Genomic DNA, 20,885 nt, shown 5'->3' with positions numbered 1-20,885 from the left:
CTGCGGCGGCCCCTCGGCGCGGGATGGTACGGCCCAGCCGCAGGGCCGACGGCTGCCGTCTTCCCTAGCGAGCCGGCACGCCGCGCTCCCGGGCTGGAGACGGCCTCCCCCAGGCTTGCGCCTTGGTACGGCCCTGCCCGCCCAGCGCTAGGGGGAGGGTCTGGCCCGGGCCTTGCTCCCCCTCCTCGCCGAGCGCAGTGGTGGCTGCCACGCCGAATTCCGCTTCCTGTGGCTGCGGTCGCTGGCGGGCGGTGAGGCAGGGCGAGCGTGCAGTTGGCGCCGCGGCTCGGCACCCCCGCCTCGCCGCCCCTCGGGCTTGCTGCCGCGCGGGGGCCTGCGCCGCCCCTGCCTTCTCTTCCGGGCCATGGTGCAACCCGAGGGCGCGTCCGTCCCCCGCCGCTGCTGACCCGGGTCCCCCACTCCATGGCCGCCTCGGCGCCGCCCCCACCGGACAAGCTGGAGGGAGGTGGCGGCCCCGCACCGCCCCCTGCGCCGCCCAGCACCGGGAGAAAGCAGGGCAAGGCCGGTGAGAACGCTGAGGGGGCTGGGGCTGGCGAGGCTCAGAACTCTCGGACCTTGGAGGGAGGGCTGGTGGGCCGGGGAGGTGGCGGCTCTCAGGCTGAGGGCCCTGAAGAGAGGGGAGGCTCAGTGGAAAGGAGAGGTGGGTGAAGCCCTCCAAGGGTTGGGGACGAGGGGTCACTGACTGCCGATCCTAGAGTTTGGGGCACCTGGAATGAAGGAGCCACTTGGGAGTCTGAGGCTATCAAGAGATGGGGACGTCTCTCATTTAAAGGGAGAGGCAGCTGAGAGTGTGGCATCCCATTTATTCTTCATAGTGTATCTTTGTTAGTATCTAACAAAGTAGATACTAAGTAAATAAACAAGAATATATTGAAGTTAGAAGAATCTCCTAGATCGTGCTTGGGAGAGAGGATGTTGGGGAAACCTCAGGGAAACTTGTTTGTGTCTGCCTTTTACTGCCTTTCCAGGTTTGCAAATGAAGAGTCCAGAAAAGAAGCGAAGGAAGTCAAATACTCAGGTGAATGGTGGTTGGTTGTGGGGGTAATTTCTGGTAGCCCGTTTGGGTTCTCTGTTCTCCCACCCCAGTGTCTTCATCTTGCATCAGCTACAGGGAGAAGGGAAAGTTGTCTTTCTTACTCTTTTTCTGGTCCTTTCCTTCAGTTTTATATTTTGGGAGTAGGGTAGGGATGAGACGATTTGACCAGAGATTTTATCAGTGGGAATTAGAATCGTCCTCTCCCCTGTGTGTCCTGTTCCGGTTCCCCCATGATGATAACAACTATCACTTGCTGAACCTTTTCTAAGTATCAGGGATTGTGCTAAAATGCTTCAACGGCTTTGGGAGGTAGGCATTGTCACAGTTTTACAGATGAGAAACCTGAAGCTTAAACATGTTCAATGCCTGCTCCAGGGCTTTGAGGTTACTCAGTGTCAAAACTGGGATTCCAGTGTAGTTCTGCCTGTTTTCAAAACAGTTACGCACTATGGTGGTTGTGCTCTCCACTGTGTTTCTTTGTTGCACTCTAAGGTCCGTCTGAACTGGCCTGTACCAGCCTCTCAAACTGTGTACTGTGTTTCTGGTGCTCTCTTGGTTTAGCTCTGGGTCTCTCTCCATGATCCTCTTTCCCTCATCTTTTTCCCCAGGGCCCTGCGTACTCTCACCTGACGGAGTTTGCACCACCCCCAACTCCCATGGTGGATCACCTGGTTGCATCCAACCCTTTTGAGGATGACTTCGGAGCCCCTAAGGTGGGGGGCACAGCCCCTCCATTCCTTGGCAGTCCTGTCCCCTTTGGGGGCTTCCGTGTCCAGGGGGGCATGGCAGGCCAGGTACCCCCAGGCTATGGCACTGGGGGTGGAGGAGGTCCTCAGCCTCTTCGTCGACAGCCACCCCCTTTCCCTCCCAGCCCCATGGGCCCTGCTTTCAACATGCCCCCCCAGGGCCCTGGCTATCCACCCCCAGGTAACATGAATTTTCCCAGCCAACCCTTCAACCAGCCTCTGGGTCAGAACTTTAGCCCACCTGGTGGGCAGATGATGCCAGGCCCAGTGGGGGGATTTGGCCCCATGATCTCACCCACCATGGGACAACCTCCCAGAGGGGAGCTGGGCCCCCCTTCTCTCCCCCAACGCTTTGCCCAGCCAGGGGCACCTTTTGGCCCTTCTCCTCTCCAGAGACCTGGTCAGGGGCTCCCCAGCCTGCCTCCCAACACAAGTCCCTTCCCTGGTCCGGACCCTGGCTTTCCTGGCCCTGGTGGTGAGGATGGGGGGAAGCCCTTAAATCCACCTGCGCCCACTGCTTTTCCCCAGGAGCCCCACTCGGGCTCCCCAGCTGCTGCTGTTAATGGGAATCAGCCCAGTTTTCCTCCAAACAGCAGTGGGCGGGGTGGGGGCACTCCAGATGCCAATAGCCTGGCACCCCCTGGAAAGGCAGGTGGGGGCTCAGGACCCCAGCCTCCCCCAGGCCTGGTGTATCCATGTGGTGCCTGTCGGAGCGAGGTGAATGACGACCAAGATGCCATTCTGTGTGAGGCCTCCTGCCAGAAGTGGTTCCACCGTGAGTGCACGGGCATGACTGAGAGTGCCTACGGGCTGCTGACCACCGAGGCCTCTGCTGTCTGGGCCTGCGATCTCTGCCTCAAGACCAAGGAGATTCAGTCTGTCTACATACGCGAGGGCATGGGGCAGCTGGTGGCCGCTAACGATGGGTGATGCTGGCGCGGGGCCCAGGGAAGTGCACATGTTCCTCCTTGCTCTTCCAGGGTGATTGCCTTCTTGTCTGGCTCTTGGTCCTGGTTTCCATCGGCTTCGCATCCCCATGGGGCAGAAAGCCAGTGGCTCCTGGGGGCAGAAAAAGGAACTGAGGTGGCCAGGCAGAAGAGCCTGTATCTCTCACTCTTGTGGAAACTTACGTATTGAGATCTACAGAGGTTCAGGAAACCAAAGCCCTGCCAAGCAGAGCCATTTTTGGTGGCTATCTCTGGAAACCCAGGGGTATGGCTGCAAGAGGAAAGAGGCTGGAGGAAGATCCGAAGGGCAGGGGTGTCCCCTCTACAGATGATGGATGCCCCCAACACCTGTGCCTAACATGCCTCTCTAGCTCCACAGCTCCAGCCTTAGTGTTTGGAGTCCAGGATTAAAGGTTTCTGGCCAGAGGAGTTGGGGTCTCTTCCCATCTCTGTGGTAGCCCTTTCATGGGCACTGGGAGATAGCTTTAGGGAATAAATGGAGATTTTCCCCTTTTCCTACCTTCCCCTTGTCTCCTTCACCTGTCCAACTCGTCCCCCTTCAGAAACCAAATAGCTTGAAGAAGCAGGAGAGTACGTGGCTATGGCAGTTCTTGGTGATCTGGGGCTTGGAGACAGTAGGTAAGATGCTGTCAGGACATATCTCCCTCATACCAAAGTCATTGGTCCTTTCTCAGCCTCTCTTGTGCTTTTTCCCTGATGATCATGTTTTTGCCAAAAAGTGGGATGTGTGGTCTGACAGACCAGAATATTTGACATTCAGACTGTCCTGGAAGCCCAGATTCTGTGGTTGGACACCTCTCTTCCCGGTCCGCTCCCCCAAGCGCTGGTCTTCAGCTTCGGCGCCTTGAGTTCCCTGCCTTGATGGAAGGAAAGCTTGAAAAGGCACAGAGCCCTTATACCTCATTTTCCCTCCTGATAAAAGGATCCGTGCCACAGCCTGCGGGTTGGGGAGTCTGCAGGACCCTCGTTGCTGTGGTACTCGAATGCAGTCCAGAGCCTGGATGCTTTTGCTCCCCTCTCTCCCTGCTGTTCTATCTTCTCTGGCCTGGTAATCGAGCTGTTCTCATCCTTCTCAGACAAAATCCGTGCCAGGGCTTTATTTTTTATGTTTTAAGCACTGCCTGCGAGAGATGGGCCTGGGGCCCCATGAGGAGCCCCTCACAGCTGCATGCTGTTCCCTACAGCTCCTACACACATTCCTCAAGTGGGGTAGGGAAGGCAGGCTAGGGGTCTGGCCCTGAGAGGAGCTGGTGGTCCCCTGCCCCCACTTCTCCTGGGACCTTATACATGTGAAGAGGAGACAGGTATACTGCAGAACTCTTGCCTTCCCTGGGTGGAGCATGCAGCCTTCGAGGCTGTGTGAGGGAAGGGAGGGGCCTCTGGGCTTCTCTTTTCCAGTGTTCCCTGCCATCTAGGCGCAGAGATGGCAACCCCTTCACTGCTCAACTTTGTGTTGTGTTTGTGGTTCTGTTTGCCCCTCTTTTTATCTGTTAATGTTTTTGTGGTCTCCGCCCCGCTCCCCCACCCCTGCATTTTGTAAGATGGCTCCTGGCCAGGGATGGGGGCAGTGTCTGGTCAATCCCTCTCTCCCTCTCATGCCACTGCTTTTTGGAAGAAAGTGGGGGTGGCAGAGATGTGGTGGGGAAGGTTTTGTACTGTTGGATTAATAAAATGACTTGGAAGATCCACACCTGGACTCCTTGGTGTTGGTGTGCACAAGGTGGGAATGAGTCAGTCACTGCTGGTGAGGATGGTTGGGGGGTGAGGACAGGGACCCCCCCAGGGTCCCTGGAAGTGGGGATAGCAGGAAGAGTCAGCCCCCTGAGCTGACCTAATACAAGCTGTGGAGCCTGGGGAGGCCTCTTTGCCCCAGCTCTCCCTGCGTCCCTGCTGTGAGAAACAAGTTTCCTTTCTGGGCACATTCCTGAGCCAGGCCTAGAGCCAAGCAGGATCTTTGGCTCCAAGGCTTCAGGGAGACAACTGCCATTAGTGCTTCTTGGTGTAGTGCCCGACTCCCACTCCTGAGTTAGGAGGTCAGTGTAGCTCCAGGGGTGGGGGAAGGGGCTGCCCTGGATCTAGCAAATTGCATTTTAGGATGCTTTTCAGTACCCCCTGCCCCCGCCTCCTTTAAAAAAGAATAGTGGCATCCTTAGACAATCGGCGCCAGGGTGAGCATAGGGACAACCCACACTTTGCCACTCTCCTCCCCCATCCTGCAGCTGTCTCTTGTCTATCCTGGGACCAACCTGGCTCCTTGTTCTGGACAGGCCACCCGCTTGCCTTTCAGTTCTGAGTCTTCCCTTCAGAAGTTGTTTAGCCACTGGAAAAGGAGGGGAGGTGACCCCCAGTTGAGTTTGCTGGAACCAGTGTCCCACCGGGAGGTAAGTCCAGGTTTAGGGGCTCTGCAGGGCGCCCGCCCCGCCCCGCCCCGCCCCGCCCGCCCCGCCGCACCCCCGCGGCTCTCAAGTCTAGCTATTATTGGCCAAAAGTTTCCGCCCCCCTCAGGGAAATTGACTCTCCATTGGGCTGTTCTCAGTCACGTGACCTTCCTTTCTTGTGCCTGTAAAGCCGGAGAGGCCTCAACAAGTTCAGCTGAAGACTGAAGCAAGAGCTGGGTCAGGTAATGCCCTAGCCGGGCAGGGGCAACAGAGATCCCCAGGAGAGGAAGGATAGAGGAGAGGAAGGCTAGAACGTTGAAGGGTTGAGTTCCACCCAGGATCTATAGAGCTGTTTGTCACTTCTGGGCCGGGAGGGAGGGGGATCATGGGCGGCCGTTTCCAAAACATGAACTTGCTCTGGGTCTCCCAGACAAGTTTTTGTAGCCCTGGGTGCTTTATTTTAGAGGTTTGGGGGAACAGCTCTTAGAGTGGTTGAAATTAGCTGGACAAAACTTCCCAGCTGTGAACAGAGTGGCAGAGCTCCCCCTTTAGCTGTCTTTTGGAAATAGCACAAGTCCCTGACAATCCTTACAGGATGTTTTTGTTGAATCTTGCCTGAAAAAAGGAGAGGGAGTAGTGAGGAGGGGGTGGAGGTGGGTGTTCTTCCAAGAGGTTGGTGAGAAGAAAGAGATCTGAAAGCAGCAGGGAAGGGTGGGAATTAGACAGCAAAAAGAACTTCCTAATAAGGCAGTGAGATGCTGGCCTGGGGGGAACAGGGAGAACTTAGGGGATCTTCAGTGAATCCAACCAAGAGAGAGGTACCAGCCAGGGTTTGGAACCCTGAGTGCAGAGGTTCTGGACTGTATTCTGTTTGGGTCTCAGGAGTGTTTGTCTTGTTGACCCAAATACCGTTTCTGGTTTCCATGGAGACAGTGGGTCTGACATCACCCTGGTTGCCATAGTGCCTGCTTCTGGAGGACCTGAGCAGGCTGTACACAGCCAGGGGTAAACAGGGACTTCAGCCCAAGCTGCTGCCACTTCCTTCCTGCCGCCACCTGTTAAAGAGTCACACGCAGCAACTGGGGATGGGGAGATGATGACAGAGTGGCGGGGGTGGGGCCTGAGACCAGAAGGCCGCACAGTGATGGTTCTCTGGATGCCTGTAGAAGCCGGCCAGGGGTGTCCTGCTGGACTGCGGTGTGGGGAAGTCGCTGCAGCCATTCTCTCTCCTTGTGGGATGGGTGCTTGTCTCTGGGAGGCACTGTGTAGGGCTCCCACGGTGTGTCCTACTGAAGGGGGAAGTGTAGTGGTTTCCCATAGTAGAGCTGCCACGCTTCTACTCCAGCCTTACTTCCTCTCCCCAGGACTTCCTTTCAGGATCCGTTTCCACTTATCATCCTTCTAGCCCCTCAGCAAGCCATCATGTAGCCTCTAAAGGATCAGAGTCCAAGACCAGGGGCTCAGCTAATCGGCCCCTCAGCTTTATGCCAGGGCCCAGTTGCCAGCCTGGGGCCATAGTGTTGGTCACGGAGGGAGGGGTAGGTCCTTCTCTTCTTGTCCTGCTTTGTGTCAGGCTTTTGAAGCTGGAGTGATTTCCCACCCTTACCCCACCATGTCAGAGCAGAGTAGCAAGGAATAGGGCCACAACCCTGGTTATTGTCCATGCTTTGCAAATGGTACAGTGCTTTCTGTATACATGATAGTTGCCACAAATCCCTTTTTAGTCACCTTCAAGTTTCCTCAGATGGAACGCTGGAGTTACTAAGAAGGGAAACAACCTAGAATGGAGAGTAACAAGGAAACTTACTAAAGGTACATTCAGATGGATGTAAGCTGTGCCGTTGCTCTCGGCCCTGGCTGCACGTGAGAATCATTTGGGAGATTTTTCGGAGCCTGGTCCTTGGACTCAGTTATATCAGAATCTTAGGTGATTGATTCCATTGTGTAGCCAGTGAACAGGACCCCAAACTAGACCATACAAAGGACTTAACCGGTGGGTGATGGGTTGGTGGGAGACTTGTGGCTGACGAAGGCCATCGGCTTTTCTCTTCCAGGCCCTGGGGGAGGAGGTGGGATTGTGAGGGAGCTTGGGGAGGGGAAGGGAGGGCCAGATTGTTCCTCACTCTTCTCACTTGCTGTTCATCGCTGGCAAGTCAAGTCAGCCAGTTTTCGGGCCTTTGTTTTCCCTGACTATAACATGAGAGAGTTGGCCTGGATTTTTCCCAGAGCTTTTCCAGCCCTGTGCTTCTCTGACCTTTGAAGGTCAGTTCCATTTCCCAGTTTCCCAAGGGCTCTTTTGGTCCCTGGGAAAGGCAAACTTCACTGCAGCTGTTGGTAGGTTCTGATTTGCAAGGCAAATACTGCCCAGAATTCGGATTTGGGGGTCAGAAGGACTGGAACCAGGCTGGTTCTGGAAGTGACTGCCCAGCCCTCACACTTGGAACCCACCTGAGGCTGCTGTCTGCATCCCACCTCCCCAAGGGAGCTAGAGTCCCTAAGAGAGCCTTTCTCTGCAGGTGGCAGCCTCAGCAGCTGCGGGGACCTCAGCAGTGATGGCCTCCTGCCCAGACTCGGACAATAGCTGGGTGCTTGCCGGCTCAGAGGTAGGAAAAGCAGGCCTGGGAACCATATGGAATGGGAGTTCTGGCCTGGCTGGGCTGCTTTTGGGGTCTGTCCCCCTTCCTTGCTCCTGGTGATCACACGTGTCACCTCCTGCTGGTTGTGAGAGGAACTCCAGGGGCAGGGAGAATACGATCAGGCCCCAGGAGTCAGGAGTTGGGACTTGGACCGTGGCTTGAAAGAAGGGAATTGTCGGGGTAAGCTATGAGAAGCAGGGGAGAAATTCTGGTGGGGAGACCAGCATTAGCAAAGGTCCTGAGGCAGCAATAGATGAGCTGTGCTGGGGGAGACTGAGGAGGTCCGTTGGAGGAGGTGGAGGTGTGGGCCAGACGGTGTTGAAGTGAGGTTGGATCAGAGCCTGTGAGCCTCCGGAGGAGGCCTATAGGATCTGGCTCAGGCATTCGGGCCGCTCCTTGATGGAAAATAGTGGGCAGGCTCTGAGCTGGAGGGGGTCAGGACCATCACTGCTGTGGGCAGAGGGTGCAGCCACTGTGTGGGCTGTGTGGGAACAGGGGGAGAGTGTTTTGAAGGTCCTGCAGTCCAGGTTGTAGTTGGCGGGACGAGAACCCAGTGGACTCCTGTGCCCCAAAGCCACTGAGAAGGGGGCTGGCAGGATGGGGAATGGAGTGGCTGGAGAGTTTGTCAAGGACTTGGTATGTTCATCTCCCAGGGAGGGAGGTAGCTGGGAAGTTTGAGTTAGAGACATCGGGTTTGAGTGGCCTTGAAGAAATTGATGGGGAGTGAGGGAGCTGCCCTCAGTGTGATGCTGGAGCAGGACCCACGGGCTGGGGCTGGCTGGCAGAGCAGACGACTCCGCACTCCCAGCCAGAGCCCTCGCTGCCTTTGCAGACAGCAGGGGGACCTCGGACCAGCTGTTTCGCCTCGCTGTCCTCCCTTTAACAAGGAGGAGTCGTGTTTCCTTAAATGTAGGAGGGACTGGGAGAAAAAGGTGACTTGAAATTGTAAAGAGGGACTTCCCTGGCAGTCCAGTGGTTAAGACTTTGCCTTCCAACTCAGGGGGTGCAGGTTAGATCCCTGTTCCAGAAGCTGAGATTCCCACATGCCTTGGGGCCAAAAAACCAAAACATAAAACAGAAGCCATATTGTAACAGATTCAATAAAGACTTTTAAAATGGTACACATTTAAAAAAATCTTTTTTTAAAAAAGAGTCTTGTAAAGAAACATATTAAGGTCAAGAATTATTCTTGGAAGTTTAGCGGGAGCCATGGATGGGATGAGCAGGCGGTGGGCCTGCTGAGGGGCCGTTTGCAGAAAAAGGAGAGGCTGAGGCTGTAGATGGCTGGGCTGAGAGCACCCTGGGAGACAGGCTGGCTGTGGCTGGGGTGAGGTGGGCTTCCGTCAGCTCCTGGGAGACGGGTGTGCAGGGAGCGGGAAAGGCCGGAAAAGTTTGGCAGATGGAGCAGGTGGCTCGTTGTGAGGAGAACTGGGGGGAAACCTGTGGGGGGATGGGACTGTGACCCTTAGGCTCCAGGGGACTTTGTTCTCTTGCCAGTTCCTGAGTTGGTCACTTGTGGGGAGGGAGGCCCAGGCTGTAGCTGGCTTCTCTGGGGAGGTGGTGGTGGGTGTCAGGTTTGTATCGTGGTCCAGTGCCTTGGACCAGTGGTCCTTTTTTTCTTTTTTAATTAGTTTAATGTCTGATTGAATAACTTAATTCTTTTTTTTTTTTTTTTCAACTCCATGTCCTCCCCATTCACCATACAGATCAGGCAAAGTGCCTGCCTAGGCTGTTTGTGGGGTGGGTTTCCTCTGACTCCTCTTTCTATGCTGTCAGTGTAAGAACACAGCCTGTAGTAAGCACTACGAGGCTCAAGTTAATTCCTGTAAATATAGGATTCCTTTAAAAATAACATTTACTTGTGTTTTTTTTTTTTTTTTTTGGCTGTGCTGGGTCTTCGTTGTGGCATGCAGGATCTAGTTTCCTGACCAGGGATCAAACCCCAGCCCCTGGCATTGGGAACGCTGAGTCTTAGCCACTGGACCCCCAAGAGAGTCCCTAGTGGTGCGTCTTCATTTCACAGAAACTTGGCCTCCAAAAGTTCCTCAGAGCAGCAAGTAAAGTTAGGGAATGGCCGAACACTGTGTCGAGCAGAGAGGTCACAGTGCCAGCCGCCCCCTGCCCCTTGCCCGCTTTGGAGCAGCCCCTGCTGAGTGTGTTATGTATGTGTACGGTGCGGGCTGGGAACCCTGAGCACAGGCTGGTCTCGGGCACCCAGGAGAGCACCCCGTGCTCTCGGTTTCGTCCTGCCGTCCTTCCTCTAAAGCAGCCCTTCTGCTGTACCCCTGCCCCCAGAGCCTGCCTGTGGAGACCTTGGGCCCTGAATCTGGGAGGGACCCAGAATCCGAGAGAGCTCCTCAGGCCCCTCGGAGCCCCTCCAAGGCAGCTGCTGAGGAATTGGCTGGGACCTTGGATGGAGGAGGTAACAGGGCCCTGTTGAGGGGGGCGGTGCAGCCACCTGTCCTCCATGTTCTGGGGTTTCCCAGTTTCCTCAGGGAGAGGGAGGCCAGTTGGTCTTATTCCCAGCATTGATCTCAGTTTAAAACCCTCCCTTATCCCATCCTGGCTTTCTCCTGTCCCTTCCTACCTGGTCGCGGCCTGTGGGAGCCAGGGGGGCCGTGGTGTTTTTCCTGACTCTTTTCTCCTGCCACAGAGACAGTATCCCAGAGCGAGAGCTCCCAATCTGGGCCCATCCTGTCAGAGGAGGCTGAGGCCAAGGTGAGGACCTTCCCTGGGGGAAGGGCGGGAAGTGGGGAGGGCCAGGGAAGTGGGAAGTGCTCACGGCTGTGTCTGCAGCAGGGTGTCCTGAAAGGTGATGACCCTGGAGTGGAGCCCCCCGGCCCAGGAGACACAGAGGCCCAGGGAGACTTGGAGGAGACCCCTGAGGTGGTAGGCCTGGAACCGGACTCACAGGACCTGGGGGATCAGAGCCCCTCCCGCAGCCTGCCTTCATCCCCCAAAACAGGTGAGAGTCCTGCTTGTTTCGCCTGTCACTATCCTTCCAGAAGGTGTTGGAGTGGGAATAGATAGACATCACTGCCGAGCACAGCTCTGGTCTAGGCCCTAGGACTTGGCAGCTTGGAGCCTTCCTTAAGCTGTATCAGTGAATCCTCACCACCGTCACCCCTGGGAACACTCAGGCTTAAGTCACACAGCTGATAAGTGGCAGGGCCTAGGTCTGGTCAACTCTTTCTTCTCTGCTGTGGGGCCTCCTCTTTACTTGCCTCTAGATTTGCCTCTCATTCCCTGAGTCCCTTCCATGAGTCAGTTCTGGGAAAGCAGCTTGGCTTCGCGGCCTGTGTAGGAGGTGGACTAGACTGAGGCAAGGTGCAAGTCGGACTTGTGAGGGTGCAAAGGCAGTGTGATTAAGGTGCCCCTACGGGAAGGGGGGAGGGTGGGTTAGTCAGGGGACAGGTCGAGGGGGAGGGGGAGGCAGGGACAGCTGGGGAAAAGGTTCACAACGGAGGGGACATTGGAGTGGAACCTTGAGCAGAGTGGACTTTTGGTAGGTAGGGTAGGAGGAAGACAACGTTGCAGGCCAGGGCTGCAGCATCCACAAAGGGCTGGGTTCCCCGGTCCTGCACCGAGGAGGCTGCGTCCCAGGCTGGCGGCAGGAGGAGTGTGTGAATCCATCTCTGTTGAGGGGTGACAGGGTGGAGGGGGAGGTGGGGTCCGAGGCCATTCGGGGGCAGCTGCAGTCCGACGAAGCTGAGGAAGACTTGGACTAAGGCAGATACAAGGCATGTGCCGCTGAGATCTTTAGGGGCCATGTTGTTGATCTGTGCATGGGAGGCAAAGGGAGGGCTGAGGTTGGCTCGTGGAGCCCTGGCGTCTTGCCCTGCATCGGGGAGTTCCAGGAGAGAACCAGGAGAGAACCAAGTTGGAGGGCAGTGCGTGGAGTGTTTGGTCCCCAGGGACAGCCAGGTGGAAGAGACCAGGAGGTGGTCAGACATGCAGGCCTGGAGCTCTAGGGAGGCCAGTCGGGAGTTACAGATGAGGGACTCAGTCTGCTCTGGGGGGAGCCGGCAGGGTGGGTGAGACTGGGCGATTGTGCGTGCAGTGAGAAGAGCAGAAATGGTGCCAGGGAGACCTCAGCCTCTAGGACCAGGAGCAGCCAGGCACTGAGAGGAGACGCTGAGAGGGCGTGGCCAGGTTTCCGACAGAACCAGGGCAGGGGGCACAGGTGGGAGCAGGAGGACACTTTTAGGAGGAAAGTCGCTCTTGTATCTTGTCTGTAGTAGAAAGGACTGGTCTTCAGCCTCCAGACTGGGCAGGGGTAGTCACTGATGCCCAGGCACATGTGGGAGGGTCTCCATGCGCTCCCTCTGTGATCAGGACTGGGGGGCTCCTGTGTTTTCCTCTGATTCTGGTCTGTCTGTCCGTCCCGTCTCTTCAGTTGCCTTACTGCCCTGTCCCCCTCCCTCTCCCCAGCTTGGATCAGGGAGGAGGCCCACCACTCCAGCAGCGAGGACGACACCGATGTGGATGTGGCGGGTCTGCGGAGACGGCGGGGCCGGGAGCCCGGCACTCCTCAGCCCGCAGCCACCCTGGGTGTGGAGGACCAGGTCCAGGGCGAGGGTGCAGGCGGGGTGCTGGGCATCTCCCTCAACATGTGTCTCCTCGGGTCCCTCGTCCTGCTGGGCCTGGGGATCCTCCTCTTCGGTGAGTGGTACCCCCCCCCCCGCCCCCGCCGCCGGCACCTTGAGCCTCTGCTGTGGCCCCTCTTGCAGCACTCCGACCCCATTCTGCCCCTGCCCCTGCGGGCCTGACCAGACTCCTCTGTCTCCATTTCAGGTGGTCTCTCAGAGTCTGAGAGTGGTGAGTGAGGATGGGGCCTGACCCGTTTGTGTCTGTCCCCTTCCAGCCCTGAGGGAGGCTGATGGGGGCAGTTCTCTGGGTCAGGAGTAGGGATCCTGGGGGCTATACATTTTTTGCTCAGTTATAGGCCTTATGTCAGCTATTTGGGGTGACCCTTGACCTTTTACCTTGCTGGACCCCTCAGCCATAGGGCGAGGTCCAGGGCAGGACAGTGACTGTGTGTGTTGGCAGGGCGGGGGAGAGGGGCGGGGGGTGTTGCAGGAGGGGGAGGAGGAGAGGGCTCTGTGTGCCTTGAGGCCAGCTTCAGGATTCCACTTTCCCACAGGGCCCCTGGAGGAAGTGGACCTGCAGGTCTTGCCAGATATGGAGTCTGATACTGAGATGCTGGAGGCTGTGGGGGATGGGCAGGCATGTGTGACTGTCTCCATCTGTGTGAGGGGCCCGGTGGGGGCTGTCGGGGTTGTGGGGCTCGGCTGGGGTGACTGGCTCCTTTGCCCGTGTGTGTGTGTGTGTGTGTGTGTGTGTCTGTGTGTCTGTGTGTCTGTGTATCTGTGTGTGTGTGTCTGGGTCTGTGTGTCTGGGTCTGTGTGTCTGTGTCTGTGTGAGTGTGTGTCTGCAGGCAGATTCTTTACTGACTGAGCTACCTTTGCCCTTAGGATGGACTACAGCAGCTACAGACCTCAGAGCTCCTGGACAGTGTCCCCAGCCTGCAGAACATGGCCCTTCTGCTGGATAAGCTGGCCAAGGAGAACCAGGACATCCGACTACTGCAGGCCCAGCTGCAGGTGGGCACAATCAGGATGGGGTGGGCTAGACATCCTCCCTAGGCCGCGTGTCTGTCTGTCCAGTTTCTTCCACCCAAAGAAGTTTCCTGTGTTCACCCACATATGCTGACCCTCTCCCTTTCCCACTAGAGTCCAGTCGTCTTCCATGTTTTGTTCCCGTCCTGCATGCTAAGGGTTAGGCCAGGACTGGCATATCTGCTTCACGTGGCATGCCACCTCTGCTTGATTGGCATGGTCTACCTGGAGCCTTGTGTGGAGAAGGATTTGAAGAACAGGCCAAGACTCAGTGGGAAAGAAGTGCTGTGATTAGTTAATAATATCTGTTCTGGGTATAGGAGGTTGAAATAGGGCAATGAGAGTCCTATCTTGGCTCTCTTTAGGTGAATTAAAGATGTTGTGGGCTTATAAACAGACAGAGCCAAGACCTGTGGTAGAATTTGGGGATCCCAGGGTCAGGTGAAGGGTGTGGATGGGGTGGGAGATGAGAACCAAATCCTCTGAGTCTCTCAGGCCATAAAGGCTGTAATGGAATGGAATTCGGGTAACAGGCACTGGACCCATCCTTGACGACTCCCTGGACCCTCTATTACTCCCATTCCAGGCCCAGAAGGAAGAGCTTCAGAGCCTGATGCATCAGCCCAAAGGGCTAGAAGAGGAGAATGCCCGGCTCCGAGGGGCCCTCCAGCAGGGCGAAGCCTCCCAGCGGGCCCTGGAGTCAGAGCTGCAGCAGCTGCGGGCCCAGCTTCAGGGACTGGAGGCTGACTGCGTCCAGGGTGCAGATGGGCAGTGTCTCCAGTGGGGCAGAGGCCCACAAGCTGGCAAGGTCACCAAGGAGCAAGGCCCTACAGGGCAGGAGCCAAGCCCTGGTTTCCTGGAGCAAAAGAAACAGCTAGAGGCTGAGGCCCAGGCATTAAGGCAAGAGTTGGAGCAGCAGCGGCGGCTGCTGGGGTCTGTGCAGCAGGACCTGGAACGGAGCTTGAGGGAGGCAGGCCGAGGGGATCCAGCCCGGGCTGGCCTGGCTGAGTTGGGTCACAGGCTGGCCCAAAAGCTGCAGGGCCTGGAGGACCAGCGCCCTGGGGTTCCTGCCAATGTCTCAGAGGCCTGGCATCAGAAGCCTCACTTCCAGAATTCCAGGGAGCGGAGTGGGAAGGAAAAGTGGTGGGATAGGCAAGGGGACTGGAAGGCCGAGGCCTGGAAACATAAGATGGAGGCATCTGGCCGGGAGAAGAGCTGGCGGGGTAAGGAGGACAGGGAGCTGGCGGGGAGGCGGAAGGAGGGCAAGCCAAGGGTGGAGGAGTGGGCCGGCAAGAAGGATGGCAAGCGGCAGCACGCCAAGGAGCCCCCCAGGAAAAGTGGGCGCCCCCACCCCTCCGGAGAAAGGCAGAAACACCCTCGGTGGAAGGAAGGGGCTAAAGACGGGCATGACCCCCTGCCACTCTGGGCAGAGCTGTCTAGGCACGAGTACCAGGCACCGCAGGGCTGCTCAGGTGTGCATGAGTGTGCCCGGCAGGAGGGCCTGGCCTTCTTTGGCATAGAGCTAGCCCCCGTGCGGCAACAGGAGCTGGCCTCTCTGCTGAGGACGTACCTGGCGCGACTGCCCTGGGCCAGGCCGCTGACCGAGGAGCTGCCCCTCTCTCCCACTTACTTCGGTGAGGATGGTATCTTCCGCCACGACCGCCTCCGCTTCCGCGACTTTGTAGACGCCTTGGAGGACCGGCTGGAGGAGGTGGCAGTGAGAGAAACAGGTGATGACGACGCAGTGGACGACTTTGAGGATTTCATCTTCAGCCACTTCTTTGGAGACAAAGCACTGAAGAAGAGGTGGGCGGCTGTGGGGGAGCTGGGTCAGTGGGACAGAGCAGGGGGCGGGAGGTGATGGTGGGCCAAGGTGTCTGTGTGTATGTGTGGAGCCAGGGCCCTGAGTTGGGGGTGTTCAGTTTGAGGTTTTGTCTCTTGAGGGTAGAGAGCTGAGCCTGTGCTCAGCCCAGAGTCGTCCTGGGGAGTCCCCTTTGGGGCTAGAGTGTTTTTCCTCCCAAGTTGCCCTGTGCTGACCATACCTGTGTGGTCTGGGGGGTAAGAGAGATTGCTTCCTGTCTCCCCAGCTGGAGCCTTGTCCTGGGACACCAGGTCTGGCCACACTCCCCTCCCGCCAGTCTGATGGATGGTGGCTGCCCGTGTCCCTTGCCTTAGGGGGAACCGGGTCCCCTCTCAGGGGCCCCCCTTCTCATCACATGACATTGTTCTCTAAAGGCCTCTTCCTGCCTCCACTCCCTGCCCCCCCCAACAGGTCTGGGAAGAAGGACAAACATTTGCAGAACTCCAGAGTTGTGGGGCCCAGGGAGGAGCACAGCCCCCACCGCCGGGGCTGAGGCCCCGCGTTATCTGTCCCCTGGGAACCGTTAAGCTGCCACCTCCCTCGGCTTGGTTGGTGTCATTGGGTGTCCTTCACAGAGCAGCGTGGAGATCACCCAGCCCAAAAGGCCTTAGCTGGAGCTGCTGTGCTGTCTATGCAAATGAATGCAAATTCTTAGGGCCGTGACCCTTGCAGCAGATTGTGAAGGGGGGGATGGGAGAGAAGTCTGTGGGGGTAAGAGGTATGGGGCGATTCAGATTCTAAAGCCAGAGTGCTTGTGTGTGTGGTGTGTGTGTGTGTGTCTGTGTTTGTAGGGTGGGATATGAGGTATGGGGGCAATTCAGATTCTAAAGCCAGAGAATTTGTGTGTGTGTGTGTGTGTGTGTGTGTGTGTGTGTGTGTGTGTCTGTCTGTCTGTCTGTCTGTAGGGGGGCCAAGAGTGGGCCCCTTGGCTGCACACACTGACCCATGCACCCTGGGATTCGATTCACCCCGGTGGCTCCCGGCTGGCTGGAGGCCCAGCATGAAGGCTTTCCCTGGGGTTTTGTTAGATTTGGAAGGAGCTATCCCTAGGGAATCGAAGTCCCCCTTTTAGCCCAGCTCCTCACATGGCCTCACCTCTGCTTGTGAACTGTAGACTCAGATTCCAATAAAATTCTGTAGGAGCTGTGACATTGGGTGGGGGCTCTGTCGCTTAGGGCTGTTTCTAAGCTCAGGGGAAGCCCACACCCACCACCTCATACTGGTACTCACCTTCTCCTCTCCCCGTCACCTCACCCTCCCTGCAAACCTCAGGCCCTCCGGGCTGGAACTCCCCATTTTGCTCACAGCTGTCTTGGCTGCATCCCTGGGAGATGTAGAAATATGCAAGTGGGTTTTGGGCTCAAATCCTGGTTGAGTGATTTTGAGCAAATTAATCCCTGGGAACCTTGGGATTCAAATCCCCAAAAAGGGAAATTGAAGGGCTGGGGACTCTTCCAGCAGGATTGTAAATAAATCAATGTAAACAAAATATGTGTCCAATATTTGGTGCTCAGAAGTGATTTCACTCCCTTTAGAGTGTGGAGGAGGGTGGAGGAGGGGCTCCCCACCCCCACCTCACAGCACCGGCTTCTGCGTTGGGGGAGGTGAGGGAACCACTAGGTGGCGCCCTGGCTCCACATTTGCTCCAGACCTCACCTACCTCACTACTTGGTGCCCCAAATCTTGGACCCCTGGAAATCCCCCTGGGGGGACAGAATGAATGTGTGGCTTCAGGCCAGGTCCAAGGAGTGTGTTAGTAAAGCTGAGGTGTATTAGCCCCTCAGTCACGTCCAGCTCTTTGTGACCCCATAGACTGTGACTAGGCTCCTCTTGTCCATGGGATTTTCCAGGCAAGAATACTAGAGTGGGTTGCCATTTCCTTCTCCAGGGGATCTTCTTGACCCAGGGTTCCAACCCGGGTATCTCACACTGCAAGCAGACTCTTTACTGTCTGAGCCCCCAGGGAAGCCCAGGGGTCTGCCCGAAAGGGGACTGTAATTGATAACAAGTGCTTCTGTAACACTATGACTGATGGGTTGCTCACTGTTAAAGGACTTTAAGGATGCTAGCTTAATTCATGTGCGGATGTGAGAGTTGGACTATTCAGAAAGCTGAGCGCCGAAGAATTGATGCTTTTGAACTGTGGTGTTGGAGAAGACTCTTGAGAGTCCTTTGGACTGCGAGGAGATCTACCACCCAATCCTAAAGGAAGTCAGTCCTGAATACTCATTGGAAGGACTGATGCTGAAGCTGAAACTCCAATACTTTGGCCACCTGATGTGAAGAACCGACTCATTGGAAAAGACTCTGATGCTGGGAAAGATTGAAGGCGGGAGGAAAAGGAGACCACAGAGGATGAGATGGTTGGATGGCATCACTGACTCAATGGACATGAGTTTGGGCTCCCAGAGTTAGTGATGGACAGGGCAGCCTGGAGTGCAGCAGTCCATGGGGTCGCAAAGAGTCAGACATGACTGAGCAACTGAACTGAACTGAATTCTAATAGGATGGGGTGAGGCAGGGTGGGGATGGAACAAGGTTCACTCATTCAGCAAACATTTACACTCTATTGTGTACCAGAGGCAGTGTGGTACTGAGAATACGAAGGCGTGTTAAGGAGTTCATAGTCCAGTGGAGCCCCCTTTCTGAAGCATGAGGGATTGCAGTTAGACGTAAGGAAGAACTTCCTCATAGAGGGTCGATGAAAAGGGGCTTTAGGAAAGGAGTCTTCTAGAGTGTGTGTCGAGAGGAGTAAGTACAGTCTAGCCTGGGGACCAGGGTCTGGATTTCGCATCCTGGCTCTGTGGACCATCATCCACCTGAGGAAGCCTGGTTCACATTGCTTGCCTTCTGCAGGTGTTCAGAACTTACACTTCTTGGAGAGGGAGGCAGGCTAGGTAGGAGGTATGATTCCGTGTCCCAGGAGGGAGAATGTGTTTAGGGAGGGGACACAAATTGGCCCCCTGGGTTCCCAGAGGGTGTGGGCTGCCTGGGGCTTCTCAGTTTCGTTTCTAGGGCCCATTTCCTTCGTTTGCATAACGAACTCTCAAGGAGGCTAGGAAGTTCCCCCAAGCCCCCTCCTCTTTCTGAGCCACTCAGGAAGTGATATGCTGAGCTGGAGGTTTCTGAAACTGCTGAATCAGGAAGAAAAGACCACAAACCCAGGGGGTAGGTTGGGGAGGGGCCAGGACACCAAGGACATTGGCCATTCTGATTACCCTCTCTCTGCTGTCCCCCATCAGCGATCCTCCTGCCCATTGTAGGTCACTGCCACTCCGTCACACCCATGCCCCTACAGCAGCGCTGGTGAGGGGGGGACCCCGAGTCTCAGATCATAGGATGCTCGCTGGTCATAGACACAGCATGTGGAGACGAGCCAAGGGAGGCTGGAGCTGTGGGGACAGAGCTCCCTCCTTCCCACAGGGCTGGGGACATCTTTGACCACGCAGGAGGGTAGACCCACTGGACTCTGCCACACGACCTTGCTTGGCCCCCAGGGTCTGGCCTGGGCCCTTCCAGTTTAAGCATTTGGTATTTTAAGCACTTGGCTTTTCTGCCCTTTCCTCTGGGAACTCCCGCAGCTAAGTGCTCAGCTCCGGGGTGTCTTGGGGGAATCACTAGAATCAGGGGTGGCCCTCCTTGGCTTTCCCCTCTCAAGTGGAAAAATTCTGCTTCCTTTGACCATCCCCCAACTGTATTTCCCTGCGGTCCCCCAACCTGCCATTCCTCCCTCCCACCCCTGCCCCTCACTCTTCAGCCTCACCTCCTTTCCTGCCCTCAGCGCCATCTTCTCTCATCATGCCCCCTCCAGCCTTAACCTCCTCCAGGATCCTCCCCATCTCTTCCGGCTTCCCTGGGTCCTCCAGGCCCCAGTTTCACCCCTGCCTTTTACTCCCACCCATGCTGGGGAGTGGGGGGATGGGGTGGTGGTCACCTTCAACCTGCCCCACCCTATAAGCTCCTTGAAGGCCAGAGGCCTGTGTTCCTTTGGAGGACCACTTCCAGCCCCCTCTGCTGGGCCCCTGGACAGATACTGGATTGGCAGGCTGTTGCCATGGGAACCTCAATCTCCTCCTCTCATCTGTTCTGGGTCATAGGTACTCCTGGTCCCTCCACACTTCACCTGCTCACAGAGGGTCTGGCTGGAATCTGCAGGTAGAGGGGTGTGTGGGGGTTATTGGCCTAAACCCAGACCATATCAGATTCCTTTCACCAGCCAGTGGTCAGAGCCACAGAAGCCCCTTAGTACTAATTCTCGGGGGTTGTCCGAGTTCCCTGTCCCTCCCCTGTGGGCCTTCCCTCAAGGTTGCTGCCCATCCTTTTGTAGCCCTTGGCTTCTGGAATAGGCCCCTTCCCCGCTCACCTGGTCTCTATCCGGGGCCAGGTGGAGACCCAGCCCGGGTCTCTTCTAACTGGACTGGTAGCCTGGGCAAACTTTCGGTTCCGGTCTCCACAACTGCCTGCCTGCGGGCCTTCTTGCTTCAGGGCTCGGCTTTCTCATCACTGAAGTGAGCCTGTACATCCCCCTCATGGGTAGTTGTGATGATGGAATGAGCCATCCAAAGACAAAGGAAAAGGCTTTTCAAACTGTAGAGTGCTGTCAAAAGTTTTAGTTACTTAGCCTCTAAGGGGGAAGTTGAGGCCGCTGTGAACTACTGATATGGGAGCAGAGGGTGTTGGTTCCAGACCATGTAGTAGGAGCTGACAGGGAAAAGATGCCAGCCAGCACTCAAGACCCAACACTGTGCTACGTGCTGGGGCGACCACAGTCTTTGCCCCTGAGGCTAACCAAATTAGTTTAATACCAAGCAGAGAGGTTTTCTTTTTTTTAAATTATAGTTTATTTTTTAAAATTGTAATCAAAAATATTTGTTGTAATTGATTGATGACTGCTTTACAATATTGGTTTGATATCTGTCATACATCCACATGGATTAACCATAGGTATACCTATGTCCCCTCCCTCTTGAACCTCCCTCGCACCTCCCATCCCTCTAGATTATTATGGAGCCCCAGTTGGAGTTCCCTGAGTCATACAGCAAATTCCCATTGACTATCTATTTACGTATGTGAGTGTAATACCAAGCAGAGTTTTAAAAGTACTCTCTTACCAGTGGCAGAAAGGCGAAGAGGAAGGAAGGAGGGGGTGGTGTTTTTTTTTTTGGGGGTGCTGTGCTATGAGACATGTAGGATCCTAGTTCCCTGACCAGGAATTGAACCGGCATTCCCTGCAGGGGATGCATGGAGTCTTAACCACTGGACCACCAGGGAAGTCCCAGGAAGGGGTGGCCTTTGAGCTGGACCTTGAAGATAATAAGGATGGATGATGGGGAGGGGATCTCAGACTAGGCAGAAGTGAGGCCTTAGGGGAGGGTGGAACAGCCCTGTGGTCAGATGGTGTTAAGTTCACGGTCCTGCAAGGGAGCAAGTTCTCCCATAGGCCTGCTTGCAAGTGTATAGTGATAGGAAATGGAGAGAGGTGTGAGGGGCAGGGGCCATGAAAAAGGAAGACACACTGGGGTGCAAGGCAGCTGGCAGGTGGAAGGGTGGAATAGAAAGAGATGAAATCAGAGGTAGTTAGGAGGTGTCAGCCAGCAACTCAGGAGAGAGATGATGCAGGC

General features: G+C 56.1%; 2 protein-coding genes across 3 annotated transcripts; both read left to right on the top strand.

The window, feature by feature from the left end:
* Nucleotides 212-4,461, top strand: PYGO2 (pygopus family PHD finger 2). Its single transcript, XM_005677421.3, has 3 exons — nt 212-526; nt 990-1,039; nt 1,666-4,461. The coding sequence occupies exons 1-3, from the start codon at nt 424-426 to the stop codon at nt 2,731-2,733; spliced, it is 1,221 nt and encodes a 406-aa protein (XP_005677478.2). The 5' UTR covers nt 212-423; the 3' UTR covers nt 2,734-4,461.
* Nucleotides 5,287-16,766, top strand: PBXIP1 (PBX homeobox interacting protein 1). 2 transcript variants are annotated; one of them, XM_005677424.2, is made up of 11 exons: nt 5,287-5,391; nt 7,666-7,752; nt 10,081-10,207; nt 10,439-10,503; nt 10,585-10,750; nt 12,217-12,447; nt 12,580-12,603; nt 12,929-13,011; nt 13,260-13,388; nt 13,990-15,209; nt 15,676-16,766. In XM_005677424.2, the coding sequence occupies exons 2-11, from the start codon at nt 7,702-7,704 to the stop codon at nt 15,755-15,757; spliced, it is 2,178 nt and encodes a 725-aa protein (XP_005677481.2). In that variant the 5' UTR covers nt 5,287-5,391; nt 7,666-7,701; the 3' UTR covers nt 15,758-16,766. The 2 variants fall into 2 exon arrangements, with proteins under 2 accessions (XP_005677481.2, XP_005677480.2); XM_005677423.2 differs by having other exon boundaries at nt 10,582-10,750.

Source organism: Capra hircus, chromosome 3, assembly GCF_001704415.2.
Source record: "Capra hircus breed San Clemente chromosome 3, ASM170441v1, whole genome shotgun sequence".
Taxonomy (NCBI): domain Eukaryota; kingdom Metazoa; phylum Chordata; class Mammalia; order Artiodactyla; family Bovidae; genus Capra; species Capra hircus.
Note: the sequence above shows the minus strand (reverse complement) of the source record. Positions and strands in the feature narration are given on the sequence as shown.

What these genes read in the sequence shown, in the direction of transcription:
- PYGO2 (XM_005677421.3), top strand. Translation starts at nt 424, where the DNA reads ATGGCCGCCTCGGCGCCGCCCCCACCGGACAAGCTGGAGGGAGGTGGC. An exon ending in GAGAAAGCAGGGCAAGGCCG is followed by an intron (nt 527 to 989) that starts GTGAGAACGCTG and finishes CTGCCTTTCCAG; the next exon opens with GTTTGCAAATGAAGAGTCCA. An exon ending in GAAGGAAGTCAAATACTCAG is followed by an intron (nt 1,040 to 1,665) that starts GTGAATGGTGGT and finishes CTTTTTCCCCAG; the next exon opens with GGCCCTGCGTACTCTCACCT.
- PBXIP1 (XM_005677423.2), top strand. Translation starts at nt 7,702, where the DNA reads ATGGCCTCCTGCCCAGACTCGGACAATAGCTGGGTGCTTGCCGGCTCA. An exon ending in GCCTTCATCCCCCAAAACAG is followed by an intron (nt 10,751 to 12,216) that starts GTGAGAGTCCTG and finishes CCCTCTCCCCAG; the next exon opens with CTTGGATCAGGGAGGAGGCC. An exon ending in GACAAAGCACTGAAGAAGAG is followed by an intron (nt 15,210 to 15,675) that starts GTGGGCGGCTGT and finishes CCCCCCCAACAG; the next exon opens with GTCTGGGAAGAAGGACAAAC.